Source organism: Salmo salar, chromosome ssa04, assembly GCF_905237065.1.
Source record: "Salmo salar chromosome ssa04, Ssal_v3.1, whole genome shotgun sequence".
Lineage (NCBI taxonomy): Eukaryota > Metazoa > Chordata > Actinopteri > Salmoniformes > Salmonidae > Salmo > Salmo salar.
Window position 1 is genome coordinate 84,313,457 of NC_059445.1, and position 27,583 is coordinate 84,341,039.

General features: G+C 44.8%; 2 protein-coding genes and 1 non-coding gene across 3 annotated transcripts in view; 2 read left to right on the top strand and 1 right to left on the bottom strand.

Moving 5' to 3' along the window:
* LOC106603980 (coronin-6) overlaps window positions 1-6,885 on the top strand; it is a 50,091-nt gene extending 43,206 nt beyond the window's left edge. Inside the window, exons 9-11 of the mRNA XM_014198296.2 lie at window positions 3,042-3,099; window positions 3,399-3,629; window positions 6,021-6,885. Of these exons, the coding sequence (XP_014053771.2) occupies window positions 3,042-3,099; window positions 3,399-3,629; window positions 6,021-6,143 (412 nt within the window). The 3' untranslated portion in view covers window positions 6,144-6,885. The remainder of the gene's footprint in view (window positions 1-3,041; window positions 3,100-3,398; window positions 3,630-6,020) is intronic.
* A 345-nt stretch (window positions 6,886-7,230) lies between these two features.
* Window positions 7,231-7,284, bottom strand: LOC123742632 (U7 small nuclear RNA). The gene has a single exon (XR_006769782.1). It is a non-coding gene; the product is annotated as a U7 small nuclear RNA (small nuclear RNA).
* Window positions 7,285-13,284: 6,000 nt separating this feature from the next.
* On the top strand, window positions 13,285-20,008 carry LOC106603978 (protein ABHD15). Its single transcript, XM_045717426.1, has 3 exons — window positions 13,285-14,666; window positions 17,217-17,446; window positions 17,758-20,008. The coding sequence occupies exons 1-3, from the start codon at window positions 13,791-13,793 to the stop codon at window positions 18,812-18,814; spliced, it is 2,163 nt and encodes a 720-aa protein (XP_045573382.1). The 5' UTR covers window positions 13,285-13,790; the 3' UTR covers window positions 18,815-20,008.
* Window positions 20,009-27,583: the final 7,575 nt, after the last annotated feature.

Genomic DNA, 27,583 nt, shown 5'->3' on the forward strand with positions numbered 1-27,583 from the left:
GCCTGTACTGTACCTCATTCATTCACATAGCCTGTACTCTACCTCATTCATTCACATAGCCTGTACTCTACCTCATTCATTCACATAGCCTGTACTGTACACCATTCATTCACATAGCCTGTACTGTACACCATTCATTCACATAGCCTGTACTCTACCTCATTCATTCACATAGCCTGTACTGTACACCATTCATTCACATAGCCTGTACTCTACCTCATTCATTCACATAGCCTGTACTCTACCTCATTCATTCACATAGCCTGTACTGTACACCATTCATTCACATAGCCTGTACTCTACCTCATTCATTCACATAGCCTGTACTCTACCTCATTCATTCACATAGCCTGTACTCTACCTCATTCATTCACATAGCCTGTACTGTACACCATTCATTCACATAGCCTGTACTCTACCTCATTCATTCACATAGCCTGTACTCTACCTCATTCATTCACATAGCCTGTACTGTACACCATTCATTCACATAGCCTGTACTCTACCTCATTCATTCACATAGCCTGTACTGTACCTCATTGATAAGCATAGCCTGTACTGTACCTCATTGATAAGCATAGCCTGTACTGTACCTCTTTCATTCACATAGCTTGTACTGTACCTCATTCATAAACATAGCCTGTACTGTACCTCATTCATTCACATAGCCTGTACTGTACCTCATTCATTCACATAGCCTGTACTGTGCCTCATTCATAAACATAGCCTGTACTCTACCTCATTCATAAACATAGCCTGTACTGTACCTCTTTCATTCACATAGCTTGTACTGTACTTCATTCATAAACATAGCCTGTACTGTACCTCATTCATTCACATAGCCTGTGCTGTGCCTCATTCATAAACATAGCCTGTACTGTGCCTCATTCATTCACATAGCCTGTACTGTGCCTCATTCATAAACATAGCCTGTACTCTACCTCATTCATAAACATAGCCTGTACTGTGCCTCATTCATAAACATACATAGCCTGTACTGTCCTTAATTTTGGCAGTTACAACTTTATTCTAAAATTGATAAAATAAAAGTTTTTCCTTCTCAATCTACACACAATACCCCATAATGACATCACAATACCCCATAATGACAAAGCAACAACAGGTTTTTAGAATAAAAAATAAAAAAATGAAATACCTTATTTACATAAGTATTCAGACACTTTGGTAAGACACTCGAAATTGTGCTCAGGTGAATCCTGTTTCCAATGATCATCCTTGAGATGTTTCTACAACTTGACTGGAGTCCACCTGTGGTCAATTCAAGACTCTTCCTAGAGCTGGCCACCCGGCCAAACTGAGCAATCGGGGGAGAAGGGCCTTGGTCAGGGACCCGAACAAGAACCAGATGGTCACTCTGGCAGAGCTTCAGAGTTCCTCTGTGGAGATGGGAGAACCTTCCAGAAGGACAACCATCTCTGCAGCACGCTACCAATCAGGCCTTTATGGTAGATTGGCCAGACGGAAGCCACTCCTCAGTAAAAGGCACATGCAATCTGCTTGGAATTTGCCAAAAGGCACCTAAAGAACTCAGACCATGAGAAACAAGATTCTCTGGTCTGATGAAACCAAGATTGAACTCCTTACGGTGAAGCATGGTCGTGGCAGCATCAGGCTGTGGGGATGTTTTTCAGAGGCAGGGACTGGGAGACTAGTCAGGATCGAGGCAAAGATGAACGGAGCAAAGTACAGAGAGATCCTTGATGAAAACCTGCTCTAGAGCACTCAGGACCTCAGACTGGGGCGAAGGTTCACCTTCCAACAGGACAACGACCCTAAGCACACAGCCAAGACAACGCAGGAGTGGCTTCAGGACAAGTCTCTGAATGTCCTTGAGTGTCCCAGCCAGAGCCCGGACTTGAACCAGATCGAATCTCTGGAGAGACCTGAAAATAGCTGTGCAGCGATGCTCCCCATCCAACCTGACAGAGCTTGAGAGGATCTGCAGAAAAGAATGGGAGAAACTCCCCAAATACAGGTGTGCCAAGCTTGTAGCGTCATACCCAAGAAGACTCAAGGCTGTAAAAGCTGCCTAAGGTGCTTCAACAAAGTACTGAGTAAAGGGTCTGAATACTTTTGTAAATGTAACATTTGTTTTTTATTTTTTATAAATTTGCTAAAATTTCTTAAAACCTGTTTTTGATTTGTCATTATGGGGTATTGTGTGTAGATTGATGAAGGGGGGGGGGGGAACAATTTAATCCATTTTAGAATAAGGCTGTAACGCAACAAAATGTGGAGAAAGTGAAGGGGTCTAAATACTTTATATTGATCTTGAACAGGATTATCTATTATGGATGTAATTTGAATGTTGTTTATAAAGCGAGAGAAAGACTTGCGTGCCCACTGATTTAAAGCAACAATATTCGAGTGATAGGCTGTTTAAAAACTCTTGAGCTGCAATAAAAAAAAATATATATATATATCTTTACAATTACAAAATAAGGTCACCCCCGAAAGCCAGATGCCGATGTGTAAATTCGACGTGTGTTCTGTCCTGATATTACTGTGGCATCGGCTATGATGCAACAAATGTACCTGTCACAAAGTGAGAAAGTTACCAGCTGTCTGTCCGCACCCTGAGCGTTGATGATTGATCCTTGAGAAAGCAGAGAGAAGGCAATAGAGAAGCTAGATTTACACATCACATATTATTTTTAACAGTTCCATTTCACGTCATGCTGTTCATAGAAATAATTTATTATAATTGACCGGTTTTTCGCAGGTATTTATCCCGGGAAACTAAGAGTGGGTTTGGGCGGTAAATCTTAGTAAATCTAGGTAACCCGGTTCCTGCCAATAAACACACACGCACACACACACACGCACACGCGCACACGCACATGCGCACACGCGCACGCACGCACACACACACACACACACACACACACCACACACACACACACAATTAGGGATAGACGTTATGTACAGGTACATGCAGGGTGTAGGCTTTAGCTCAGCATGCTAATGTGAGAGTATTTGTTGTGGCTATTCTCTAAATCTGACTTTCCTCTGTTCTCCAGGTTATATAAGCTTCATGACAAGAAGTGTGAACCCATTGCCATGACAGTACCTAGAAAGGTAAGCCACACTCTCTCTATCCCTCTCCCTCTCTCTCCTTGCATTAACGGACATGTGTCAAACTCATTCCATGGAGGGACGAGTGTCTGCAGGTTTTCGCTCCTCCCTTGTACTTGATTGATGAATTAAGGTCACTAATTAGTAAGGAACTCCCCTCACCTGGTTGTCTAGGGCTTAATTGAAAGGAAAAAACTAAAACCAGCAGACACGAGGCCCTCCATGGAATGTGTTTGACACCCCTGCATTAACGGCTTGTTAAAACTAACCATATGTCCCTCTCTTGCACCTCTCCCCTCCAGTCGGACCTGTTCCAGGATGACCTGTATCCAGACACGGCAGGTCCCGACCCGGCCCTGGAGCCAGAGGAGTGGCTGGAGGGTCGAGACGAGGACCCCATCCTTCAGTCCATGAGGGACGGCTATGTTCCCCCCAAGAGCCGCGAGCTCAAAGTGGCCAGGAAGAATGTTCTGGACTCCAGACCCACCCCCAGACGCAGCATGTCCTCCCGCGATGGCTCAGCCAACCTGCCCGTGAGTCACACTAAATATATCACCTCTTTATTTGACTGTCTAAAAATCCTTGTCCCCAACCTGTCTGTCCTGTCTCTGACCTGTCTGTCCTGTCTCTGACCTGTCTGTCCTTGTCCCCAACCTGTCTGTCCTGTCTCTGACCTGTCTGTCCTGTCCCCGACCTGTCTGTCCTGTCTCTGACCTGTCTGTCCTATCCCCGACCTGTCTGTCCTGTCTCTGACCTGTCTGTCCTGTCTCTGACCTGTCTGTCCTTGTCCCCGACCTGTCTGTCCTTGTCCCCGACCTGTCTGTCCTGTCTCTGACCTGTCTGTCCCTGACCTGTCTGTCCTGTCTCTGACCTGTCTGTCCTGTCTCTGACCTGTCTGTCCTTGTCCCCGACCTGTCTGTCCTGTCTCTGACCTGTCTGTCCTGTCCCCGACCTGTCTGTCCTGTCTCTGACCTGTCTGTCCTGTCTCTGGCCTGTCTGTCCTGTGTCTGTCCTGTCTCTGACCTGTCTGTCCTGTCCCCGACCTGTCTGTCCTGTCTCTGACCTGTCTGTCCTGTCTCTGACCTGTCTGTCCTTGTCCCCGACCTGTCTGTCCTGTCCTTGACCTGTCTGTCCTGTCTCTGACCTGTCTGTCCTGTCTCTGACCTGTCTGTCCTGTCTCTGACCTGTCTGTCCTGTCCTTGACCTGTCTGTCCTGTCTTGACCTGTCTGTTCTGTACCTGCCTGTCTGTTCTGTCCTTGACCTGTCTGTCCTGTCCTTGACCAGTCCTTGACCTGTCTCTCCTGTACCTGCCTGTCCTGTCTCTGACCTGTCTGTCCTGTCCCCGACCTGTCTGTCCTGTCTCTGACCTGTCTGTCCTGTCTCTGACCTGTCTGTCCTTGTCCCCAACCTGTCTGTCCTGTCTCTGACCTGTCTGTCCTGTCCCCGACCTGTCTGTCCTGTCTCTGACCTGTCTGTCCTATCCCCGACCTGTCTGTCCTGTCTCTGACCTGTCTGTCCTGTCTCTGACCTGTCTGTCCTTGTCCCCGACCTGTCTGTCCTTGTCCCCGACCTGTCTGTCCTGTCTCTGACCTGTCTGTCCCTGACCTGTCTGTCCTGTCTCTGACCTGTCTGTCCTGTCTCTGACCTGTCTGTCCTTGTCCCCGACCTGTCTGTCCTGTCTCTGACCTGTCTGTCCTGTCCCCGACCTGTCTGTCCTGTCTCTGACCTGTCTGTCCTGTCTCTGGCCTGTCTGTCCTGTGTCTGTCCTGTCTCTGACCTGTCTGTCCTGTCCCCGACCTGTCTGTCCTGTCTCTGACCTGTCTGTCCTGTCTCTGACCTGTCTGTCCTTGTCCCCGACCTGTCTGTCCTGTCCTTGACCTGTCTGTCCTGTCTCTGACCTGTCTGTCTGTCCTGTCTCTGACCTGTCTGTCCTGTCTCTGACCTGTCTGTCCTGTCCTTGACCTGTCTGTCCTGTCTTGACCTGTCTGTTCTGTACCTGCCTGTCTGTTCTGTCCTTGACCTGTCTGTCCTGTCCTTGACCAGTCCTTGACCTGTCTCTCCTGTACCTGCCTGTCCTGTCCCTGACTTGTCTGTCCTGTCCTTGACCTGTCTTTCATGTACCTGCCTGTCCTGTCCTTGACCTGTCTTTCATGTACCTACCTGTCCTGTCCTTGACCTGTCTTTCATGTACCTACCTGTCCTGTCCTTGACCTGTCTTTCCTGTACCTGTCTGTCCTGTCCTTGACCTGTCTCTCCTGTACCTGTCTCTCCTGTACCTGCCTGTCCCTGACCTGTCTGTCCTGTCCCTGACCTGCCTGTCCTGTCCTTGACCTGTCTTTCCTGTACCTGTCTGTCCTGTCCTTGACCTGTCTCTCCTGTACCTGTCTCTCCTGTACCTACCTGCCTGTCCCTGACCTACCTGCCTGTCCCTGACCTGCCTGTCCCTGACCTGCCTGTCCCTGACCTGTCTGTCCTGTCCCTGACCTGCCTGTCCCTGACCTGTCTGTCCTGTCCCTGACCTGCCTGTCCCTGAACTGTCTTTCCTGTTTCTTCTTTCCATCTCCTCTTTCCCTTCCTCCTTCCGTCTCTTCCTCCCTCCCTCTCTCTCTTTCCTCCATCTCTCCTTCCTCCACCCCTCTATCCCTCCTTCACTCTCTCTTTCCTCCATCTCTCCTTCCTCCCTCTCTCTCTTTCCTCCATCTCTCCTCCCTCCCTCTCTCTCTTTCCTCCATCTCTCCTTCCTCCCTCTCTCTCTTTCCTCCCTCTCTCCTTTCTCCACCCCTCTATCCCTCCTTCACTCTCTCTCTTTCCTCCATCTCTCCTTCCTCCCTCTCTCTCTTTCCTCCATCTCTCCTTCCTCCCTCTCTCTCTTTCCTCCATCTCTCCTTCCTCCACCCCTCTATCCCTCCTTCCCTCTCTCCAGCCTCAGTTGGTAGACTGGTTGTTGGAGGAAGTTAAGAATCTCAAGGCGACAGTTCTGTCTCAAGAGAAGAGAATCTGTGACTTGGAGAATAAACTATCCAAGTACACCAACGGCACAGCCTGACACACACAGACACACACATCCCGCACACACACACACACACACACCGCGGCAACCCCTACACACACAAATACAGATACAACGTTTAAAAACACACTGAAACAACACCGTCATTCCCCTACACACACACTGCACAATAACCTTACTGACCTTATATACACAGCGGGATTCAGTCAAAGGCATAATCAACAAGCACATTGCACTTGACCTTTAAAGGTGCATTGTCAGAGGTGCAGTGTGCAACCTGCCTTTAAATGAATCTGTCCTTAACAATCCCAATAACCCCTAACTTCAAACACACATAACTCTCCACCCCCCAAAACACACACATAACCCCCACCACCCCCTCAAAAGAAACACACACATACATAAAAACACACACCACACCAATGCTCACCCTAGAGAGAGAGATGTCAGTTGAACATACTGTATGAGTAAAAGGCTTGTGAGAAACTGAGCTGTTACTAGGTTCGCAAAATTTCCGGTAATTTCTCCAAATTTTCAAGAAATCTTGTGCTTGAAGAATTGTAGAATCAGGAGAGAATAAGCCGGGAAATCTGGAATCCTCCAAACAGGATTTCTGGAAAACCTGGGAATTTTGTGAAAGTTCCCACATGAAAAAAAATACTGTAATGTATACTATGGTAGGAATACTGTAGTATTTACTGTAGTGTTTATATGGAGTGGAGTCAGCAAAATACTGTAGTATTTAAAGTGTATTATAGTATAAATACTGTAGTAAAAATAACAGTATGTACTGTAGTATTTTTGCAGACTGTAGTATACTGTAGTATTTACTGTTGTATTTTTGCAGACTGTAGTATACTGTAGTATTTACTGTTGCGTTTTTGCAGACTGTAGTATACTGTAGTATTTACTGTTGTGTTTTTGCAGACTGTAGTATACTGTAGTATTTACTGAAGTGTTTTTGCAGACTGTAGTATACTGTAGTATTTACTGTTGTGTTTTTGCAGATTGTAGTATACTGTAGTATTTACTGTTGTATTTTTGCAGACTGTAGTATACTGTAGTATTTACTGTTGTGTTTTTATTTTATTATCTTCGACATAGAAGTGTGTGTGTGTGTGGGGGGGGGTTCTCCTTGAAGAAACCTACTGGAGAAATACTAAAAGAGCAAATTTTCCACAACCTGTAAGGAACAGAGACTTCAGCGCTTCTGCTTTTTTCTATAACTTTTAGGGAACACAATATATGGTCTATACTTGGCATGTCGGTTTCTCACTTATGTGAATATGGGGGAGGGGAATGGGCAGGGTATATGCAAATTGAATACTGTAGTATTTACTATATATTTTTTTTAAATGTAGTGTTTTTGCAGACTGTAGTGTTTTTGCCGACATTATTGTAGTATTTACTACAGTGTTATTTTGTGGATAATGCTGTAGTATTTACTATAGTATTCTACAGTATACTACAAAATTCTATACTAAGTACTACACATGATTGAGGGATACTACAGTGTGTAGTATAGTATTCTATAGTATACTAAAGTTTACTACAGTATTTTATATTAAGTCCTGTAGTATTCTATAGTAAACTGTAGTATTTTTTTTATGTGGGTTATCTGAATTTTGCAACCGTCCCTAGTTTTGAGTTTGTATTTACATACAGTCCAAAAGATGAATGCAGGTCTGGTTGGGGGACTAAAGTAACTGATGAATGCAGGTCTGGTTGGGGGACTAAAGTAACTGATGAATGCAGGTCTGGTTGGGGGACTAAAGTAACTGATGAATGCAGGTCTGGTTGGGGGACTAAAGTAACTGATGAATGCAGGTCTGGTTGGGGGACTAAAGTAACTGATGAATGCAGGTCTGGTTGGGGGACTAAAGTAACTGATGAATGCAGGTCTGGTTGGGGGACTAAAGTAACTGATTCAAGTTTGTTTAGTTGTTTTTAGATTGTTGTTTTCAGAGGATAGGTTTTCCAGAAAGTTCTCTCGCTCTAGGTGCTTCTGGATATTGGATGACACCCACTCTGTCCCCCACTGTCCCCCTCCCTGTCCCCCCCCTCTGTCCCCCACTCTGTCCCCCACGCTGTCCCCCCCCTCTGTCCCCCACTCTGTCCCCCTCCTCTGTCCCACTCTCTGTCCCCCCACTCTGTCCCCCTCCCTGTCCCATCTCTGTCCCCCTCCCTGTCCCCATCTCTGTCCCCCTCCCTGTCCCCCTCTCTGTCCCCCTCTCTGTCCCCCTCTCCTCTGTCCCCCTCCTTATCCGTCCATCGCCGACCAACACTCATTAATAACAGGATCTGTCAACCTTTTCAAAATGTAAATAGTGCGATTATAAAAATAACAAAAATAAAAAACGAGTTTTGTGTATTCTGTAAAGGATGAGACATGACATCAATAAAAACAATCTTTCTTTTTTTTAAAGCTTGGGCTATCCTTTCAATTTCTCACAGAGCTGCTCATATTGTAGCTGTGTTATTAGGTATTATACTGCTCATATTGTAGCTGTGTTATTAGGTATTATACTGCTCATATTGTAGCTGTGTTATTAGGTATTATACTGCTCATATTGTAGCTGTGTATTATTAGGTATTATACTGCTCATATTGTAGCTGTGTTATTAGGTATTATACTGCTCATATTGTAGCTGTGTTATTAGGTATTATACTTCTCATATTGTAGCTGTGTTATTAGGTATTATACTGCTCATATTGTAGCTGTGTTATTAGGTATTATACTGCTCATATTGTAGCTGTGTTATTAGGTATTATACTGCTCATATTGTAGCTGTGTTACTAGGTATTATACTGCTCATATTGTAGCTGTGTTATTAGGTATTATACTGCTCATATTGTAGCTGTGTTATTAGGTATTATACTGCTCATATTGTAGCTGTGTTATTAGGTATTATACTGCTCATATTGTAGCTGTGTTATTAGGTATTATACTGCTCATATTGTAGCTGTGTGTTATTAGGTATTAGGCCAGAAAATGGTGACAAATCCCCAAGTCTCTCCCTCCCTATCTCTCTCTCTCACACACAAACACACACACACACACACACACACACACACACACACACACACACACACACACACACACACACACACACACAGGGAGAAACAAAGTGAAATCTACTGCTGTTCTCAGAATCAACAACCTTGATAACCTCTGATGTGTGTGTGTGTGTGTGTGTGTGTGTGTGTGTGTGTGTGTGTGTGTGTGTGTGTGTGTGTGTGTGCGTGCGTGCGTGCGTGCGTGCGTGCGTGTGTCAGGGTTTCCGTTATGAAAATGAGGTGCCTGTCATTTGACCGGCAGCATTTACCGGATGTCCTGGAACCATACAGTGCATTCGGAAAGTATTCAGACCCCACTTTATTGACATAAGTGGGGGACTATTTAATCCATTTTAGAATAAGGCTGTAACGTAACAAAATGTGGAAAAAGTCAAGGGGTCTGAATACTTTCCGAATGCACTGTATGGATTGGGTGTGTAACCTGAATATGGTGTCCACCCACAGCGCACCGAATAACAGAAATCACGTTTAGATTATGGTAATTAATCTCAACAGAACACGCAAATCGAAGATGCAATGACGTGTGTCCTTCTTACTGCGCCACTTTGAAGATGTTGGAGTAACTGACTGGTCCACATGTCCTTTCCCTCAGCCAACAGGACGAGTAACGAATAGCAATAAGATCACTAGCCTATTATGCGTAAGGCGGTGCGGGAGTTTCATATTTCGGGAAGCACATTTATAATCAAGCATTCCATGCATCATCGCATTTGCAGACTTATGTAAGATAGCCTACTATTCATAATGTGATGAGTAGATTGGATAGTCATAATTTAGGCAAAAAAAATATAACTCAATCCCTTTTCGCAACAACAACAAAAGACAGTTCAATGCATGGTTCACCGCATATAATATACTCTGCGGACACTGACAAAACAATCAATAAAAGCGACTTTGTCCATAGGACCAACGATAAGGGGAAAGAGACAGAAATAGAATATGACATGAGGAAAATTATTGTCCAAAAAAACAAAACTTTTAAGCGCCACTGACCCAACAATGATAAAAGAGTGAATATGCTCTCGTCTGGTCCCAATAAAATAGGTATATCGCCTAACGTTACTGTTGTTCGCTCAACTAAAAGAACGATTCGAGTATTTTCAATATCTTCTCTTTACCATTTGCTTTCCAACCTGTTTTCCCTTGAATTGGATTGAATATTGCAATATGCCTGGCTTGGTCTCTACTTTTTTTCCACTGACAGTCGTAACTCAGCTCTCATCTATTTGGTATTTGCAACGTGCGTTGCTCTCTTTCCTTCCCGCTGTAGACAATTCGATTTTTAAACAATCCACAATTTATTTATTTTTTAAGACTACGGGAAACGAATGATCCTCTGTGGCCAAACCATGCTTTAGTAGTCTATTTTGAATGATTTTATTTATTTATGTATAGACAGGAGTAGGCTAATTAGGCTATATACACACTACATGGCCAAAAGTATGTGGGCACATGCTCGTTGAACATCTAATTCTAAAATCATGGGTATTAATATGGAGTTGGTCCCCCCTTTGCTGCTATAACAGCCTCCACTCTTCTGGGAAGGCTTTCCATTATAGGATGGAACATTGCTGCGGGGACTTGCTTCCATTCAGCCACGAGAGTATTAGTGAGGTCGGGCACTGATGTTGGGTGATTAGGCCCTGGCTCACAGTCGGCGTTCAGATTCATCCCAAAGGTGTTCAATGGGGTTGAGGTCAGGGCTCTGTGAGGGCCAGTCAAGTTCTTCCACACCGATCTCGATAAACCATTTCTGTATGGACCTCGCTTTGTGCACAGGGGCATTGTCATGCTGAAACAGGAAAGGGCCTTACTCAAACTGTTGCCACAAAGTTGGAAGCACAGAATCGTCTAGAATGTCATTGTACGCTGTAGATTTCCCTTCACTGTAACTTTTTTTATTTATTTAACATTTATTTAACTAGGCAAGTCAGTTAAGAACAAATTCTTATTTTACAATGAGGCCTACCCCGGCCAAACCCTCCCGTAACCCGAACGACGCTGAGCCAATTGTGCGCCTCCCTATGGGATTCCCGATCACTGCCGGTTGTGATACAGCCTGGAATCGAACCATGGTCTGTAGTGACACCTCTAGCACGGACATGCAGTGCCTTAGACTGGGAGCCCTTTAAGGGGCGTAGCCCGAACCATGAAAAACAGCCGCAGACCATTATTCCTCCTCCACCAAACTTTACAGTTGGCACTATGCATTGGGGCAGGTAGCGTTCATCCGATTCATCCGTCGGACTGTCGGATGGTGAAGAGTGATTCATCACTCCAGAGAACGTGTTTACACTCCTCCAGAGTCCAATGGCTGCAAGCTTTACACCACTCCAGCCAACGATTGGCATTGCTCATGGTGATCTTAGGCTTGTATGCAGCTGCTCGGCCATGGAAACCCATTTCATGAAGCTTCCGATGAACAGTTATTGTGCTCACGCTGCCTCCAGTTTGGAACTCGAGTGTCCACATACTTTTGGTCAAGTAGTGTAATTTTGGTACCTTAATTAAATGTACTTAGGGAAAGATTTACTTAGCCTATGAGCCTATGTTAATCAACTATCCCCCATAGTCGAAAAGTATATGGTCGGAAGCAAGGTAAACATGCCTCATAATATGTAGTATAACGTTCAGGTTTCAAACAATTAAGTATATGTTTTCAAAATGGTACTGCCTCCAGCTCATTACATTTACATTTTAGTCATTTAGCAGACGCTCTTATCCAGAGCGACTTACAGTAGTGAATGCATACATTTCATAAAAAATGTTTTTTCACATACTGGTCCCCTGTGGGAATCGAACCCACAACCCTGGCGTTGCAAACACCATGCTCTACCAACTGAGCCACAAAGTGGTGTGTGACGTGCTGATGAAGCCTACCTTCCGTTGCATATGTATTTGAATGGTGAATGAGAAGCGGTTCAATTACCAGTTGAGAAATAGAAATCTGAGAAGAAAAAAAAATGATCATGGCAAAAAACAATTTTTAACACGTGATTGCGTTTAGAATTGTTTCGCAATGATTGAGCTTATTAAACCGCTGTCCGACAGATTTTCCGCTCAAAGGCTCTTTATCTGTATGACGTGTGTGTGATAAATAACGAATATACACTCGTGCCAATTTAATTCCACGAAATTATGCAAATTAACGCATACACCGATAAGCATGGCACGTTTTTTTTTTTCTTCTTCTGAACAATTGGCCGGCGCCAATTTGATTTATCAGCTTTTCTATTTATTTATTTATTTATTAAGCCAAAAGCCGTAATTACCGCAAACCAAACCCTGGTGTGTCTGTGTAAGCAACAGAGAAACCATAGTTTATCACCAGCCAATTGTTGATGTGACCACTTTGATTGGTTGAGTTTAGATATTCATGTTTGCTCAGGGTTTGCTCAGTCCAACATGTGTAACTGTTATCTGTTTACCCAAATTGCCAAATTACCTGCTCTATGTAGACATGGCGTAAAAGGGTTGTGTCTGTTCTTTTCACTCTATATCTATGGTGAGTTTAAGCCCAGCACTGATTGCTAATGATTTAGAGAGGGAGGGACTAATGGGGTTGGGAAAGAGGGATAGAGTAGGGAGGGTGAGAGGCAAATATATTTGGTGTCTAAAAGAGAGAGAGAGGGTAAGGTGACATGCTCCCCCCTTGCTTTTTTCTCTCTCTCTCTCTATTCTTTCTGTCACTCCTAGAGGTTGAGCAGCACTCTAACTCACTGCTTTATTACCAAGGGAAAAACGGAGAAACAGTGGAGCCAACACTGCTGTAAAGACCTGGTATACTAGATCACTGGACTGCTGTAAAGACCTGGTATACTAGATCACTGGACTGCTGTAAAGACCTGGTATACTAGATCACTGGACTGCTGTAAAGACCTGGTATACTAGATCACTGGACTGCTGTAAAGACCTGGTATACTAGATCACTGGACTGCTGTAAAGACCTGGTATACTAGATCACTGGACTGCTGTAAAGACCTGCTATACTAGATCACTGGAATGCTGCAAAGACCTGGAATAACAATGATGCTGTAAAGACCTGGATATAGATACTGATTCATATACTAGATCACTGGACTGCTGTAAAGACCTGTATACTAGATCACTGACTGCTGAACTGGTATACTAGATCACTGGACTGCTGCAAAGACCTGGTATACTAGATCACTGGAATGCTGCAAAGACCTGCTATACTAGATCAATGGACTGCTGTAAATACCTGCTATACTAGATCAATGTAAAGACCTGCTATACAACCCTGGCTGTACTTTACCTCTCTGGGCTATCCATATCTTTTACCCAGGGCCACATTCAGTAGCCACCGAATGAGAGTAAATGTTGTGAATGGGAAGAGGTTCTAGCTCACCTGAAAAACTTGACATTCTAGAGTTCTAGACCTGGACATTGTAGAGTTCTAGACCTGGACATTGTAGAGTTCTAGACCTGGACATTGTAGAGTTCTAGACCTGGACATTGTAGAGTTCTAGACCTGGACATTGTAGAGTTCTAGACCTGGACATTGTAGAGTTCTAGACCTGGACATTGTAGAGTTCTAGACCTGGACATTGTGGAGTTCTAGACCTGGTTCTAAACACGGTAACAATGGCCACTGACCAGGATGTCGTCTCCTCCAGTGAGTGGGAGTGTGACAGGTTGTCGTACCTCCTGCCCTCCCTGCTGCTGTTCCTGCTCTACCTGGCTCTCCGCTGGCCCCCGATACAGCAAAGGGCGAGGCTGGGGGTGAAGGCTGCCGCCTGGTGGCTGTGGGTGGCACTGTGCTGGGTCCTGGAGCTCCCCATCCACCACCCTGACACAGAGCCAGGCTGGGGCAAGGAGAGGGGAGGAACACAGGAACAGGGGCATGGATCATCCCCAGGCCTTGCCATAGGACCGTCACCAGAGAAAAGCTGGGGTAGGGAGAGGGGAATGGGCCTTGGCTTGGGATCACATCCGACCCTCTCCCCAGCCCCAGGACCCACTCTAGCCTGTAAGCCCACAGCCCTGGCCCGGTTCCTACTCCAGCACTGTTGTTCCCTGGCCAGACCCAGACTGGCCCCATGGCCCAGGGGGGACCCCCACCTCCAGACCCTCTCAAGTTTGCTATTGGGGGGCCTGACTGCAGGAGACCAGGGACAAGAGGAGGTCAACTTTACCCGAGACCACCTTCTACTGAAGGACGGGGGAGTAGTGGCTCTGGACTGGGCTGTAGGCGTAAGTGGGGGAGAGGCGGTGGGACGGGAGAGAGGGAAGGATCACCATCCTGGGGGGAAGGCATTGGGCTGCCACACCTCCACACCTCCAATCCTCCTTCTCATCCCTCACTACTGGGGAGGGGTGACGCCCCACCTGAGGGGTCTGTGTAGAATGGCTCTTCGTCAGGGTTTCTATGCCCTCGTGTTTCACTGTAGGGGCACGGGAGGCTGCCCTCTCACCACGCCACGGCTGACTGAGTATGGAGACTCTGCTGACCTGGTGCAGGTACACAATAATATTACTATAATAATTGTATGGTCTATAATTGACCTAATAATGATATTGTATATAATGTTGAACATACAAAGGCTGAATGGGAGACATGTATACAATATGGTCTCAGTACTCTGACATCTCATGTACAGTTGAAGTCAGAAGTTTACATACACCTTAAGCCAAATACATTTAAACTCAGTATTTTACAATTCCTGACATTTAATCCTAGTAAAAATGTCTTAGGTCAGTCAGTTAGACCCCTTCTAGTGAGTGTAGCAATATCAGTAAGCCAGCTAGCTGCTTTTATTTCTTTCATCACATTCCCAGTGGGTAAGAAGTTTACATACACCTTAAGCCAAATACATTTAAACTCAGTATTTCACAATTCCTGACATTTAATCCTAGTAAAAATGTCTTAAGTCAGTTAGGATCACCACTTTTTATTTTAAGAATGTGAAATGTCAGAATTCACATTCCCAGTGGGTCAGAAGTTTACATACACTCAATTAGTATTTGGTAGCATTGCCTTTAAGTTGTTTAACTTGGGTCAAACGTTTCAGGTAGCCTTCCACAAGCTTCCACAATAAGTTGGGTACATTTTGGCCCATTCCTCCTGACAAAGCTGGTGGAACTGAGTCAGGTTTGTAGGCCTCCTTGCTCGCACATGCTTTTTCAGTTCTGCCCACAAATCTTCTATAGGATTGAGGTCAGGGCTTTGTGATGGCCACTCCAATACCTTGACTTTGTTGTCCTTAAGCCATTTTGCCACAACTTTGGAAGAATGCTTGGGGACATTGTTCACTTGGAAGACCTTCCTGACTGATGTCTTGAGATGATGCTTCAATACATCCACATCATTTTGATGATGCCATCTATTTTGTGAAGGGCACCACTCCCTCCTGCAGCAAAGCACCCCCACAATGTGAGGCTGCCACCCCCGTGCTTCACGGTTGGGATGGTGTTCTTTGGCTTGTAAGCCTCCCCCTTTTTCCTCCAAACATAACGATGGTCATTATGGCCAAACAGTTCTATTTTTGTTTCATCAGACTAGAGGACATTTCTCTAAAAAGTACGATCTTTGTCCCCATGTGCAGTTGCAAACCGTCGTCTGCCTTTTTTTATGGCAGTTCTGGAGCAGTGGCTTCTTCCTTGCTGAGCAGCCTTTCAGGTTATGTCGATATAGGACTTGTTTTACTGTGGATATAGATACGTTTGTACCTGTTTCCTCCAGCATCATCAGAAGGTCCTTTGCTGTTGTTTTGGGATTGATTTCCACGGCTGCGTGGTCCCATGGTGTTTATACTTGCGTACTATTGTTTGTACAGATGAATGTGGTACCTTCAGGCGTTTGGAAACTGCTCCCAAGGATGAACCAGACTTGTGGAGGTCCCATTTTGTTTTCTGAGGTCTTGGCTGATTTCTTTTGATTTTCCAATGATGTCAAGCAAAGAGGCACTGAGTTTGAAGGTAGGCCTTGAAATACATCCACAGGTACACCTCCAATTTACTCAAATAATGTAAATTAGCCTATCAGAATCTTCTAAAGCCATGACATAATTTTCTGGAATTTTCCAAGCTGTTTAAAGGCACAGTCAACTTAGTGTATGTAAACTTCTGACCCACTGGAATTGTGATACTGGGAATTATAAGTGAAATAATCTGTCTGTAAATAATTGTTCGAAAAATGACTTGTGTCATGCACAAAGTAGATGTCCTAACCGACTTGCCAAAACTATAGTTTGTTAACATGAAATTTGTGGAGTGGTTGAAAAACGAGCTTTAATGCCTCCAACCTAAGTTGTATGTAAACTTCCAACTTCAAATGTAAATGCATACCTAGGTCCCCTCCTAGTGAAACAATTGAGCTAGTCCTAGGACCCTCCTAGTGAGTGTAGCAATATCAGTAAGCTAGCTAGCTGGTTTTATAACAATATCAGTAAGCTAGCTAGCTGGTTTTATAACAATATCAGTAAGCTAGCTAGCTGGTTTTATAACAATATCAGTAAGCTAGCTAGCCAGTTTTCTAACAATATCAGTAGGCTAGCTAGCTTGCTGGTTTTACAACAATATCAGAAGGCTAGCTAGCTAGCTGGTTTTATAACAATATCAGTAGGCTAGCTAGCTAGCTGGTTTTACAACAATATCAGAAGGCTAGCTAGTTAGCTGGTTTCATAACTATATCAGTAGCCTAGCTAGCTAGTTGGTTTCATAACTATATCAGTAGGCTAGCTAGCTAGCTGGTTTCATAACTATCAGTAGGCTCGCTAGCTGGTGTCATAACTATATCAGTAGGCTAGCTAGCTAGCTGGTTTCATAACTATATCAGTAGGCTAGCTAGCTAGCTGGTTTCATAACTATATCAGTAGGCTAGCTAGCTGGTGTCATAACTATATCAATAGGCTAGCTAGCTAGCTGGTTTTACAACAATATCAGAAAGCTAGTTAGCCGGGTTTTATAGTAATTTCAGTCGGCCAGCTAGCTGGTTTTATAACAATATCAGTAAACTAGCAAGCTGGTTTTATAACAATATTAAACAACCTTTAACCCTGTGTCCTCCAGACAGTAGCGTATGTGCGTAGCCGGCACCCGTCCTCTGTGCTGGTAGCGGTGAGCGAGGGTTCTGGTTCGGGCCTGCTGCTGTCCTACTTGGGAGAGTGTGGCTCCTCCTCTTACCTGACGGCTGCAGCCTGCATCTCACCTGTCCTGCAGGGCCAGCTGTGGTTTGACACGCCCCTACCGCCACTCTACCGCTGGGCAGTGCTGGTCCAGCGCAAACTGCAACTCAGCAGGTAGGAGAGAGATGATGATGATGATGATTAGTTTATAGAACAATAATCTGCCTCTCCAATTGAAACTCCTAGACCGGGTGTGTTAAACTACAGACCAGTATTACACAGTGTACCTTTTTTGAAGTGGTTTTCCCCTACATTATCACCTTCAGGATAAACGTTGACGGTTCAACCGTAAATTACCTTGAAAAGTCCATTATAGTGTACCACTCTAACACGCCTGGCATTGAATCCCGGCCATAGTGATGATGGGGTTGGTAAAGTGAGGTAAAGCATCAGAGATTATGTTCTGACTCCTTCTTCCTCCCCAGGTATGCCAGTGCCCTTAGTGGGGTGTTAGACGTAGACAGGGCTCTCCACTGTTCCTCCCTCAGAGACTTTGAAGAGACCCTGTTCTGCTCCGCACTGCGACCCAACATCCCCCACCACTCAACCAGTCACACACCGACCCCAGGGGCCAGAACCGCCAGCGGGACACCAACCGCCAAACCAGGGGCTGCTGTACCCCCACTGAACACCCCCCATCTGACGGGACCCCACAACACCAAACTGGAGGCCATGTCTGGGGCCAAAACCGTCTCCCCCACCCTTATCTCCACTCCCAGGGTTCCAACCACCAGAGCCGAGGACACAGCACCCCACCAACACACCCCACACCACTCAACAGGACCCCTCCTGCCTGGGGCCTCCACACACATCCCTGGGGCCCCAGCCTCCACCTTTGGAGCCAGATCAGGTGCCACAGGGGCCACTGCTCCTCCACCTACCCTTAGGGGAGCTGGGGTATCAGGGGTAGGTGGGGTGGCAGCCTGGGTGCTGGGGGAGCGGGGTCGTCCTGCCAGGGACTGGGAGAGTTACTGGGAGAGGAACGAACCTCTGAGGGACGCAGACGAAGTGGCGGTTCCCGTGCTCTGCCTCTGTAGCCGTGACGACCCCCTCCTGCCGCCCGCCTCCACCCTGCCCCTCGCCCTTTTCCAAAACAACCCTTATTTCTTGCTGGCGCTGACGGAGACGGGCGGGCACTGTGGGTTTGGACTGGAGGAGGGAGGACAGGGGGAGGGAGAGGTGGGAGGTAACTGGAGTAACGTGTCTGTGTTGGAGTACTTCAGGGTGGTGGCTGAGTTTCTGAAGGGGGAGGAGAGGAAGGGTACGAGGTGGGGGGGTGTAGGGGGGGTACGGGCATGGGCAGGGGGAGGCAGAGGGGCAGTACCATGCTACCCCCCCCGGAGGAAGAGGAGGGAGTCCATGATGAAGAGAGAGAGACCCAGCACACAGTCACACACACAGGAACACCTCAACGATGGAGGGGGAGGAGGAAGAGGAGGGGAGGAGGGACAGTTTACCTGGCAGAGGTCCTACACGCGCTGAGAAAGGAGGAGAGGATGGAGGGGGAGGAGGAAGAGGAGGAGAGGAGGGAGAGAAGGTGGAAGAGGAGGAGTGAAATGGGAGACACCCCAGAGAGCACTGATGAAAGAGAGAAAAGGAGGAAGATGAGCGGAGTACAGGGAAGAGAAATAAATAAAAAAATAGCACATTTTTTAAAGACGGGATTCAATTTGATCAGAGGTAGTTCCGCATTATAGCAAGCTTGCCATTTAAAGGTAATTTCCGATTGAGCTGACGTATGCAGTGTTTACCGTGAATGGGGTCTGTGGCGAATGCAGGAAAGTTGCCTTTAAAATTTGCATAGCTAACAAAGCGCGATCAAATGTAATCCTCTCACCCTCCCTAGATGTGACTCAGGTTTAGACCACAGGAGGTTGGTGGCACCTTAATTGCGGAGGACGGGCTCTTGGTAACGACTGGAGCGGAATGGTATCAAATACCTCAAACCTGTGGTTTCCATGGTTTCCACGTGTTTGATGCCATTCCATTCGCGCCGTTCCGGTCATTATTATGAGCCAATCCTCCCCTGGTTTGGACACGTGCTTTTCTACAATGGACAAATTTGATGGTCAACCAAAGTAGAAAGAGCACAGTGAATCTGAATGTCCATTAATCTGGAAACCCAGAACCAAGTCTTGCGTGTGTGGCTGTGTTGGCCAGCTTCTTGGAGAACAGTCTGTTTATTGAATGGGTTATTGAGTGGGCTCCTCATGAGTCAGTGATACTCAGAACAGGGGATGTGGGATGCATCCCAATTGGCACTCTATTCCCTATATAGTGCACTACTTTGGACCAAGGTGATATATTCCTTTATAGAGAATATGGTGCCATTTGGGATGCAGATGTGATCTTCAGTCATAGCAGGGGGGGGGTACATGTCACTTTCAGGACCCAGTCTACCAAAAACAATTAACGCATTGATCTATCTGTGATCTAACAGGCACTCTGTGAGCTTAGCTTACATAAGGAAACAGATGGGACTGGGAATGATTCTAGCATAGATATAGACACAGAATGGGTGGTAGAACATATCTAGCTCTTAAATCTAGAACAGACACAGCACTTCATTGTTTATGACAAAGCCTCTGACAGAAGCATAGTCCAGCGTCTTTAAATGGGAATATCAGTTCTATGGTTTTGTATTTCTGTAAATGTATTAAAGCTACAGTAGTATTACTTGTTTGCTTGTTATTTGTGTTCATGCTATAGTGCATCAAATCAAATCAAACTTTTTATTTGCCACATGCGCCGAATACAACAAGTGTGGACTTGACCGTGAAATGGTTATTTACAAGCCCTTAATCAACAGTGCAGGCAGGCAATGAGGCTATATACAGGGGGCACCGGTACCGAGTCAGTGTGCAGGGGGTACAGGCTAGTTGAGGTAATCTGTACATGTAGGTGGGGGCGAAGTGACTATGCATAGATAATAAACAAACAGCGAGTAGCAGCGGTGTACAAAAGGGAGGGGGGGGGGGGTCAATGTAAATTGTCCGGTGGCGATTTTATGAATTGTTCATCAGATGTTATCTGGTAGTTCTCTGTATAAAGTACGTCTAGGCTGAATCACAGGTGACTAAACTAAACTAAACGGCAGGTAGAATTAAATCAAACAAAGAAAAACCACAAAAGGCTGCCAGTCTTTGTTTTGTACGTCTAGGCTGCTAAACAAACAGCCTGATGATCAGAGTCCTCCTGATGTGTTTACGAGAGAAGAAGAACAGCCACCAAATACATCAGCCATTACAAGGATACTCATGGTATACACCGTCCAACTAAACGCTTACTCGCTGGTTCCTTCTCTACAATGCAACAACAATGATACATAAGAATACGAACATAAAGTACATTTCCCAGTCGAGTAGAATAAACATTTTAGCATAAGTATAATACAGGAAGGACAATATTTACACATGTATCAGAGAAAAGTGGTTTGGGGGGGGGGGGGGCAAGTGTTTAAATTGTGCAGTATTAGCAATAGTAAATAAGAGTCTGGTAGCAGCAATTGTGTAGCCTGAATGTATATGTATGTGTGTGTGTGTGTGTGTGTGTGGTTTTACTATCCTTGTGGGGACCAGAAGTACTCACAAGGACAGTAAAACAAGGAACATTTTGGACAAGTAGGGACCTCCTCCCTATAGGTTGACTTTATTGGTTATCAGGCCTACAACTGACTGGTGTCTTCAAGCAAACTTGATTATGAAGTTGGTGTCGTGCAAAGCTACGCAGTCCTGGGTGAACAAGGAGTACAGCAGAGGGCCGAGGACACACCCCTGGGGGGCTCCTTTGTTAAGAGTCAGTCCTGGGTGAACAGGTAGTACAGCAGAGGGCTGAGGACACACCCCTGGGTCCTCAGAGTCAGTCAGGAGGTGTTGTTGCCAATCCTCACAACATGTGGTCTGCTCATTAGGAAGTCCAGCATCCAGTTGTAGAGGGTAGTGTCCAGACCCAGGGCTCTGAACTTGGTGACGAGCTTGGAGGGAACAATAGTGTTGAATGCTGAACTGTAGTCAATGAACAGCATTCTCACATAGGTGTTCCTCTTGTCCAGATGTGTTACGGCCATGTGAATAGCGATGGAAATGGCATCTTCCGTGGATCTGTTGGAGCGGTAGGCAAACTGGAGTGGGTCCAGTGTGACTGGCATACTGGCCTTGATGTGGGCCGTGACCAGCCTCTCGAAGCACTTCATGATGACCGGGACAAGTGCGACAGGGCGATAATCATTTCGGCATGTTACCCTGATTTTTTTTGGGGGGGGCACTGGTACGATGGTGATCTCCTTGAAGCAAGTGGGGACTACAGCTTGGGACAGGGACAGGTTAAAGATGTCTGAGAATGCCATCTGGGTCAGCATTTTTGTTTGTTTGTTGAGTAATCACTCTTTTGAGAGTTTTCCTCAAGTCAGTCTCGGAGAGTGACAGCACCTGGTCGTCCAGAGCGGTGAGAGCCTTTCTGGATGGCTCGGTATCGTCTGCCTTGAAACGAGCATAGTGTTAAGCTCATCTGGGAGGGAGGCACCACAAGGCTGGATTTGTTGTCTGTGAAAGCCTGTAGTTCTTGCGTAGCCAGGCTTGAGTTGTCAAACATCTATTCAAGTTTGAGTTTGTATATATTTTGCTTTTTTATGGATTTGCGTAGCTCGTAACTGCCTTTTTGATATTGTAAGAAGAAATGATGCACCAATATTGAATTTTAAAAAGCCTGTTATATTAACTGAAGTGCCCTTTAAATATAGACTACATGGAAAATTCAATAAATATGAAACAAAGACTTGCTAAAGTGCCAAAATTCTGCGTTTATGAATATGTGCCTCCATCAACCCTGTGTCACTTCTGGGAAGATTTTATCCCACTTAACCCCAACATCTTTCCGTGTTTTCCCCATCATTTTATCCCACTTAACCCCAACATCTTTCCGTGTTTTCCCCATCATTTTATCCCACTTAACCCCAACATCTTTCCGTGTTTTCCCCATCATTTTATCCCACTTAACCCCAACATTTCTCCGTGTTTTCCCCATCATTTTATCCCACTTAACCCCAACATCTTTCCGTGTTTTCCCCATCATTTTATCCCACTTAACCCCAACATTTCTCCGTGTTTTCCCCATCATTTTATCCCACTTAACCCCAACATCTTTCCGTGTTTTCCCCATCATTTTATCCCACTTAACCCCAACATTTCTCCGTGTTTTCCCCATCATTTTATCCCACTTAACCCCAACATCTTTCCGTGTTTTCCCCATCATTTTATCCCACTTAACCCCAACATTTCTCCGTGTTTTCCCCATCATTTTATCCCACTTAACCCCAACATTTCTCCGTGTTTTCCCCATCATTTTATCCCACTTAACCCCAACATTTCTCTGTGTTTTCCCCATCATTTTATCCCACTTAACCCCAACATTTCTCCGTGTTTTCCCCATCATTTTATCCCACTTAACCCCAACATTTCTCCGTGTTTTCCCCATCATTTTATCCCACTTAACCCCAACATTTCTCCGTGTTTTCCCCATCATTTTATCCCACTTAACCCCAACATTTCTCCGTGTTTTCACCATCATTTTATCCCACTTAACCCCAACATTTCTCCGTCATTGTAAAGTCCTAGTTATGTTGTTGCTTTGACAATAATCTGAAGATGATTATTTATGTAATATGATTAGTGATTCATTTACGTCTGTTCCTTAAGGGCAACCGTGATACATGAAACGTGAACCGACCTCTCGTTTTAATATGGTAAAATATTTTTTATCAAAAGAGACATTAAACATCTAATAGTACAATCATAGTGTAAAAGCAAGTCAGTTGGTTCTACTCTTTTTTTTGGCCATTTTCTGGTATTTTGTGGTGGAAAACTGAGTTGGTCGAGCTTTAACACGCCAAACCCATTAGACAGTCTAGAAATGTTTTAACAATTTGTTTTTTGTTTTTTTAAAAGCTTGCCTTCAATTGCCCCTCCCTGTTGTACACAACAAGCTTCCACTCCCTCTTTCACAAGGAGATTTATGGCCGATTTAAGATACAAATGTCAACTCTGTTACTTTATTTGGCACTTAGACGCTATAGTGAAGAAGAAAAATGTGGGAAAAAATCCATCATTCATATCTCTATTCCTGTTTCCATTGATCATCCTTGAGATGTTTCTACAACTTGATTGGAGTCCACCTGTGATAAATTAAATTGTTAGGACATGATTTGGAAAGGCACACACCTGTCTATACAAGGTCCCACAGTTGACGGTGCATGTCAGAGCAAATACCAAGCCATGAGGTCGAAGAATGGACAACCATCTCTGCAGCACTCCACCAATCAGGCATTTTATGGTAGAGTGGCCAGACGGAAGCCACTCCTCAGTAAAAGGCACAACAGCCCGCTTGGATTTTGCCAAGAGGTACGTAAAGGACTCTGACCATGAGAAACAAGATTCTCTGGTCTGATGAAACCAAGATTGAACTCTTGGGCCTGAATGCCAAACGTCATATTTCAAATTCACTGCTTGACTGAGGGACCTTACAGATAATTGTATGTGTGGGGTACAGAGATGAGGTAGTCATTCAGAAGCCATGTTAAACACTATTATTCCACACAGAGGGAGTCCACACAACTTATTATGTGATTTGTTAAGGAAATGTTTACTCCTGAACTTATTTATGCTTACCATAACAAAGGGGTTGAATACTTATTGACTCAAGACATTTCAGCTTTTCATTTTGTATTAATTTTGTAAGTCTAAAACATAATTCCACTTTGACATTATGGGGTATTGTGTTTAGGCCAGTGACAAAAAAACATCTACATTTAATCCATTTCAAATTCAAGCTGTAACACAACAACATTTGGAAAAAGTCAAGAGGTTGTGAATATTTTCAGAAGGCACATAACCAGGAGCCATAGCTCTGACGACCACAACCACATCAAACATACCTGCAGAGAGAGATGGCGAGAGGGAGGACAGAGAGAGAAGGGTAGATGGAGAGAGAAGATTAGGTAGACAGAGGGAGAAGCGTAGATAGGAGGACAGAGGGAGAAGCGTAGATAGAGGGAGGGAGGACAGAGGGAGAAGCGTAGATAGAGAGAGGGAGGACAGAGGGAGAAGCGTAGATAGAGAGAGGACAGAGGGAGAAGCGTAGATAGAGAGAGAGAGGACAGAGGGAGAAGCGTAGATAGAGAGAGGGAGGACAGAGGGAGAAGCGTAGATAGAGAGAGGGAGGACAGAGGGAGAAGCGTAGATAGAGGGAGGACAGAGGGAGAAGCGTAGATAGAGGGAGGGACGACAGAGGGAGAAGCGTAGATAGAGGGAGGGAGGACAGAGGGAGTAGCGTAGATAGAGAGAGGGAGGACAGAGGGAGAAGCGTAGCTAGAGAGAGGGACGACAGAGGGAGGAGAGAAAAGTGTAGTTGGAAGTATAGTCCGCTTGTACCCACCATGGTCGTGGATTCAATGCCAACAGGGGACAAGTATGAAAATGGATACACTCACAAAAACTAAGTCGCTTTGGATAAAAACGTTTGCAAAAATGGTATATATACCTTCATGTACATACAGTGCCTTTGGAAAGTATTCAGAACCCTTGACTTTTTCCACATTTTGTTGAGTTACAGCCTTATTCTAAAAAAGAAATAAACAAATTAATATCATCAATCTACACACACGTTTTTAGAAATCCAATTCTTAACTGCAGATCTTCTCAAGCTCTGTCAGGTTGGATGGGGAGCATTGCTGCACAGCTATTTTCAGGTCTCTCCAGAGATGTTCGATCTGGTTCAAGTCTGGTCTCTGGCTGGGCCACTCAAGGACGTTCAGAGACTTGTCCCGAAGCCACTCCTGTGTTGTCTTGGCTGTGCGCTTAGAGTCGTTGTTCTTGGAAGGTGAACCTTCGCCCCTGTCTGAGGTCCTGAGCACTCTGGAGCAGGTTTTCGTCAAGGATCTCTCTGTACTTTGCTCCGTTCATCTTTGCCTCGATCCTGACTAGTCTCCCAGTCCCTGCCGCTGAAACACATCCCCCACAGCATGATGCTGCCACCACCATGCTTCACCATAGGAATGGTGCCAGGGTTCCTCCAGACGTGATGCTTGGCATTCAGGCCAAAGAGTTCAATCTTGGTTTCATCAGACCAGAGAATCTTGTTTCTCATGGTCTGAGAGTCTTTTGGTGCCTTTTGGAAAACTCCAAGTGGGCTGTCATGTGTCTTATACTGAGGAGTGGCTTCCGTCTGGCCACTCTATCATAAAGGCCTGATTGTTGGAGTGCTGCAGAGATGGTTGTCCTTCTGGAAAGTTCCCCCATCTTCACAGAGGAACTCTGGAGCTCTGTCAGAGTGATCATTGGGTTCTTGGTCACCTCCCTGACTGTTGTAACTTTAATGGGTTACAGAGTTAATGTTTAAGTTAATTCATTGAGCTGTATCTAAAGATATTTTCATTAGAGTTATTTACATATGTAATTGTATTATAATTTGTGTGTTGGAGATTGAGAGAACTACATACATATTTTGTTGTATTGGTTAGTATTGGATTACGCTTTTGACTGCAAGTTCCAGAATGCCTTGCGACAGGAGGTAGAGAGAGATCGCGCCAGTTATGTCAAGTGACAAGTGATTATCCTGATTTTTCGCTAGCAATTTACTTTTATTGTTTGTAGAATCTAAAGTTGTTAAATGTAACGTGAAACAATATTATTACTAAAATAAGCTTTCATTTCAAACCCAACGTCCCGAGTCATTACTTTGAAGATAGTTATTATATACTGACCAAGGCCCTCCCCCCCCTTATTGCTCAGTTTGGCCGGGCGGCCAGCTCTAGGAAGTCTTAGTGGTTCCAAACTTCTTCCATTTAAGAATGACGGAGGCCACTGTGTTCTTGGGGACCACCAACGCTGCAGAAATGTTTTGGTACCCTTCCCCAGATCTGTGCCTTGACACAATCCAGTCTTGGGTGTCTACGGACAATTCCTTCGACCTCATGGCTTGGTTTTTGCTCTTTCCAAACTATGTCTAATTAATTATATTTACCACAGGTGGAATCCAATCAAGTTGTAGAAACATCTCAAGGATGATCAATGGAAACAGGATGCACATGAGCTCAATTTCAAGTCTCATAGCAAAGGGTCTGCATACTTATGTAAATAAGGTATTTGTTTTTTATGTTTAATAAATGTGCCAACATTTCTAAAAACCTGTTTTCGCTTTATCATTATGGGGTATTGTATATAGATTGCTTAGGAAAAAACATATTTCATTAATTTTAGGATAAGGCTGTAACATAACAAAATGTGGAAAAAGTCATGGGGTCTGAATACTTTCCGAATGCCACTAGAGCTTTTTACGATTGACGACATCCGTAACTAGTCCAACATTTGGCAAAGTCTGATTTCTTATTGTCTTAACCCACCACCTCCACCACTATAAACTGAGCTTCTAAGTCGTTTTTTCTTCACCTCACACATTGCGAACAAAGTCCTTTTTTAAATTTTTTTTTACATCCATTGCGAATGATGGTGCCTCAGTTAAAAAAAAATAGAATAATTAAAACACTCGTGGCCTCAATAACCATCAAACCTCTGTGTGAAAGAGCAAAATATCAGGATCTGATGATCCCATATATCCAGCGAAGACAAAAACACACCGCTCTCTGTCCCGAGAGGAAACTCTGAGGGAATAGGCTTAGTGATACGTCCGTAAAGGAGAGGCTGGTGCTCTCGCCCTTAGTTGTATTTTTATCATTTTACTTCAGATTTAAGATTAACCACGTGACAATTTAGAGAAAATAAAATGTTTATTTAAATGAAACTTTCACAAAAAAAAAAAGATCCTTAACTGTGATGCAGATTGGTAGAAATGGTAGATGCAGGCCCTGCATCCGTAAATAGCGGTTTCCCTGTTAGCAGGGAGGGGTTTTGCACGTGCGTCGCCCTTTGTGCCGCAATGTTTGCAAACACAGAAAGGGGCTTATAGGGAATGAAATGCCATTTCAGCCTTTCAACAGTGCAAGGTGCCATACCCGACCCACCATGTGATCTGATGCCGAAAAACTCATGGTCATGTGTTTGGTTTATACATCTTCTTTAAATAAAGCTAGAAGGATTTGTATTCTTTCCACAATCATCTACTGTCATTGTCCTGCAGAGTTTTTGAATAAGAAGTATGCACGCACAAACACACACACGCGTAATCACGCTGTACCCACACTACACTCCGACAGGACTCAGAAGTACTAAAATGACTTTATTACAGTCGATTCTTTGTCCA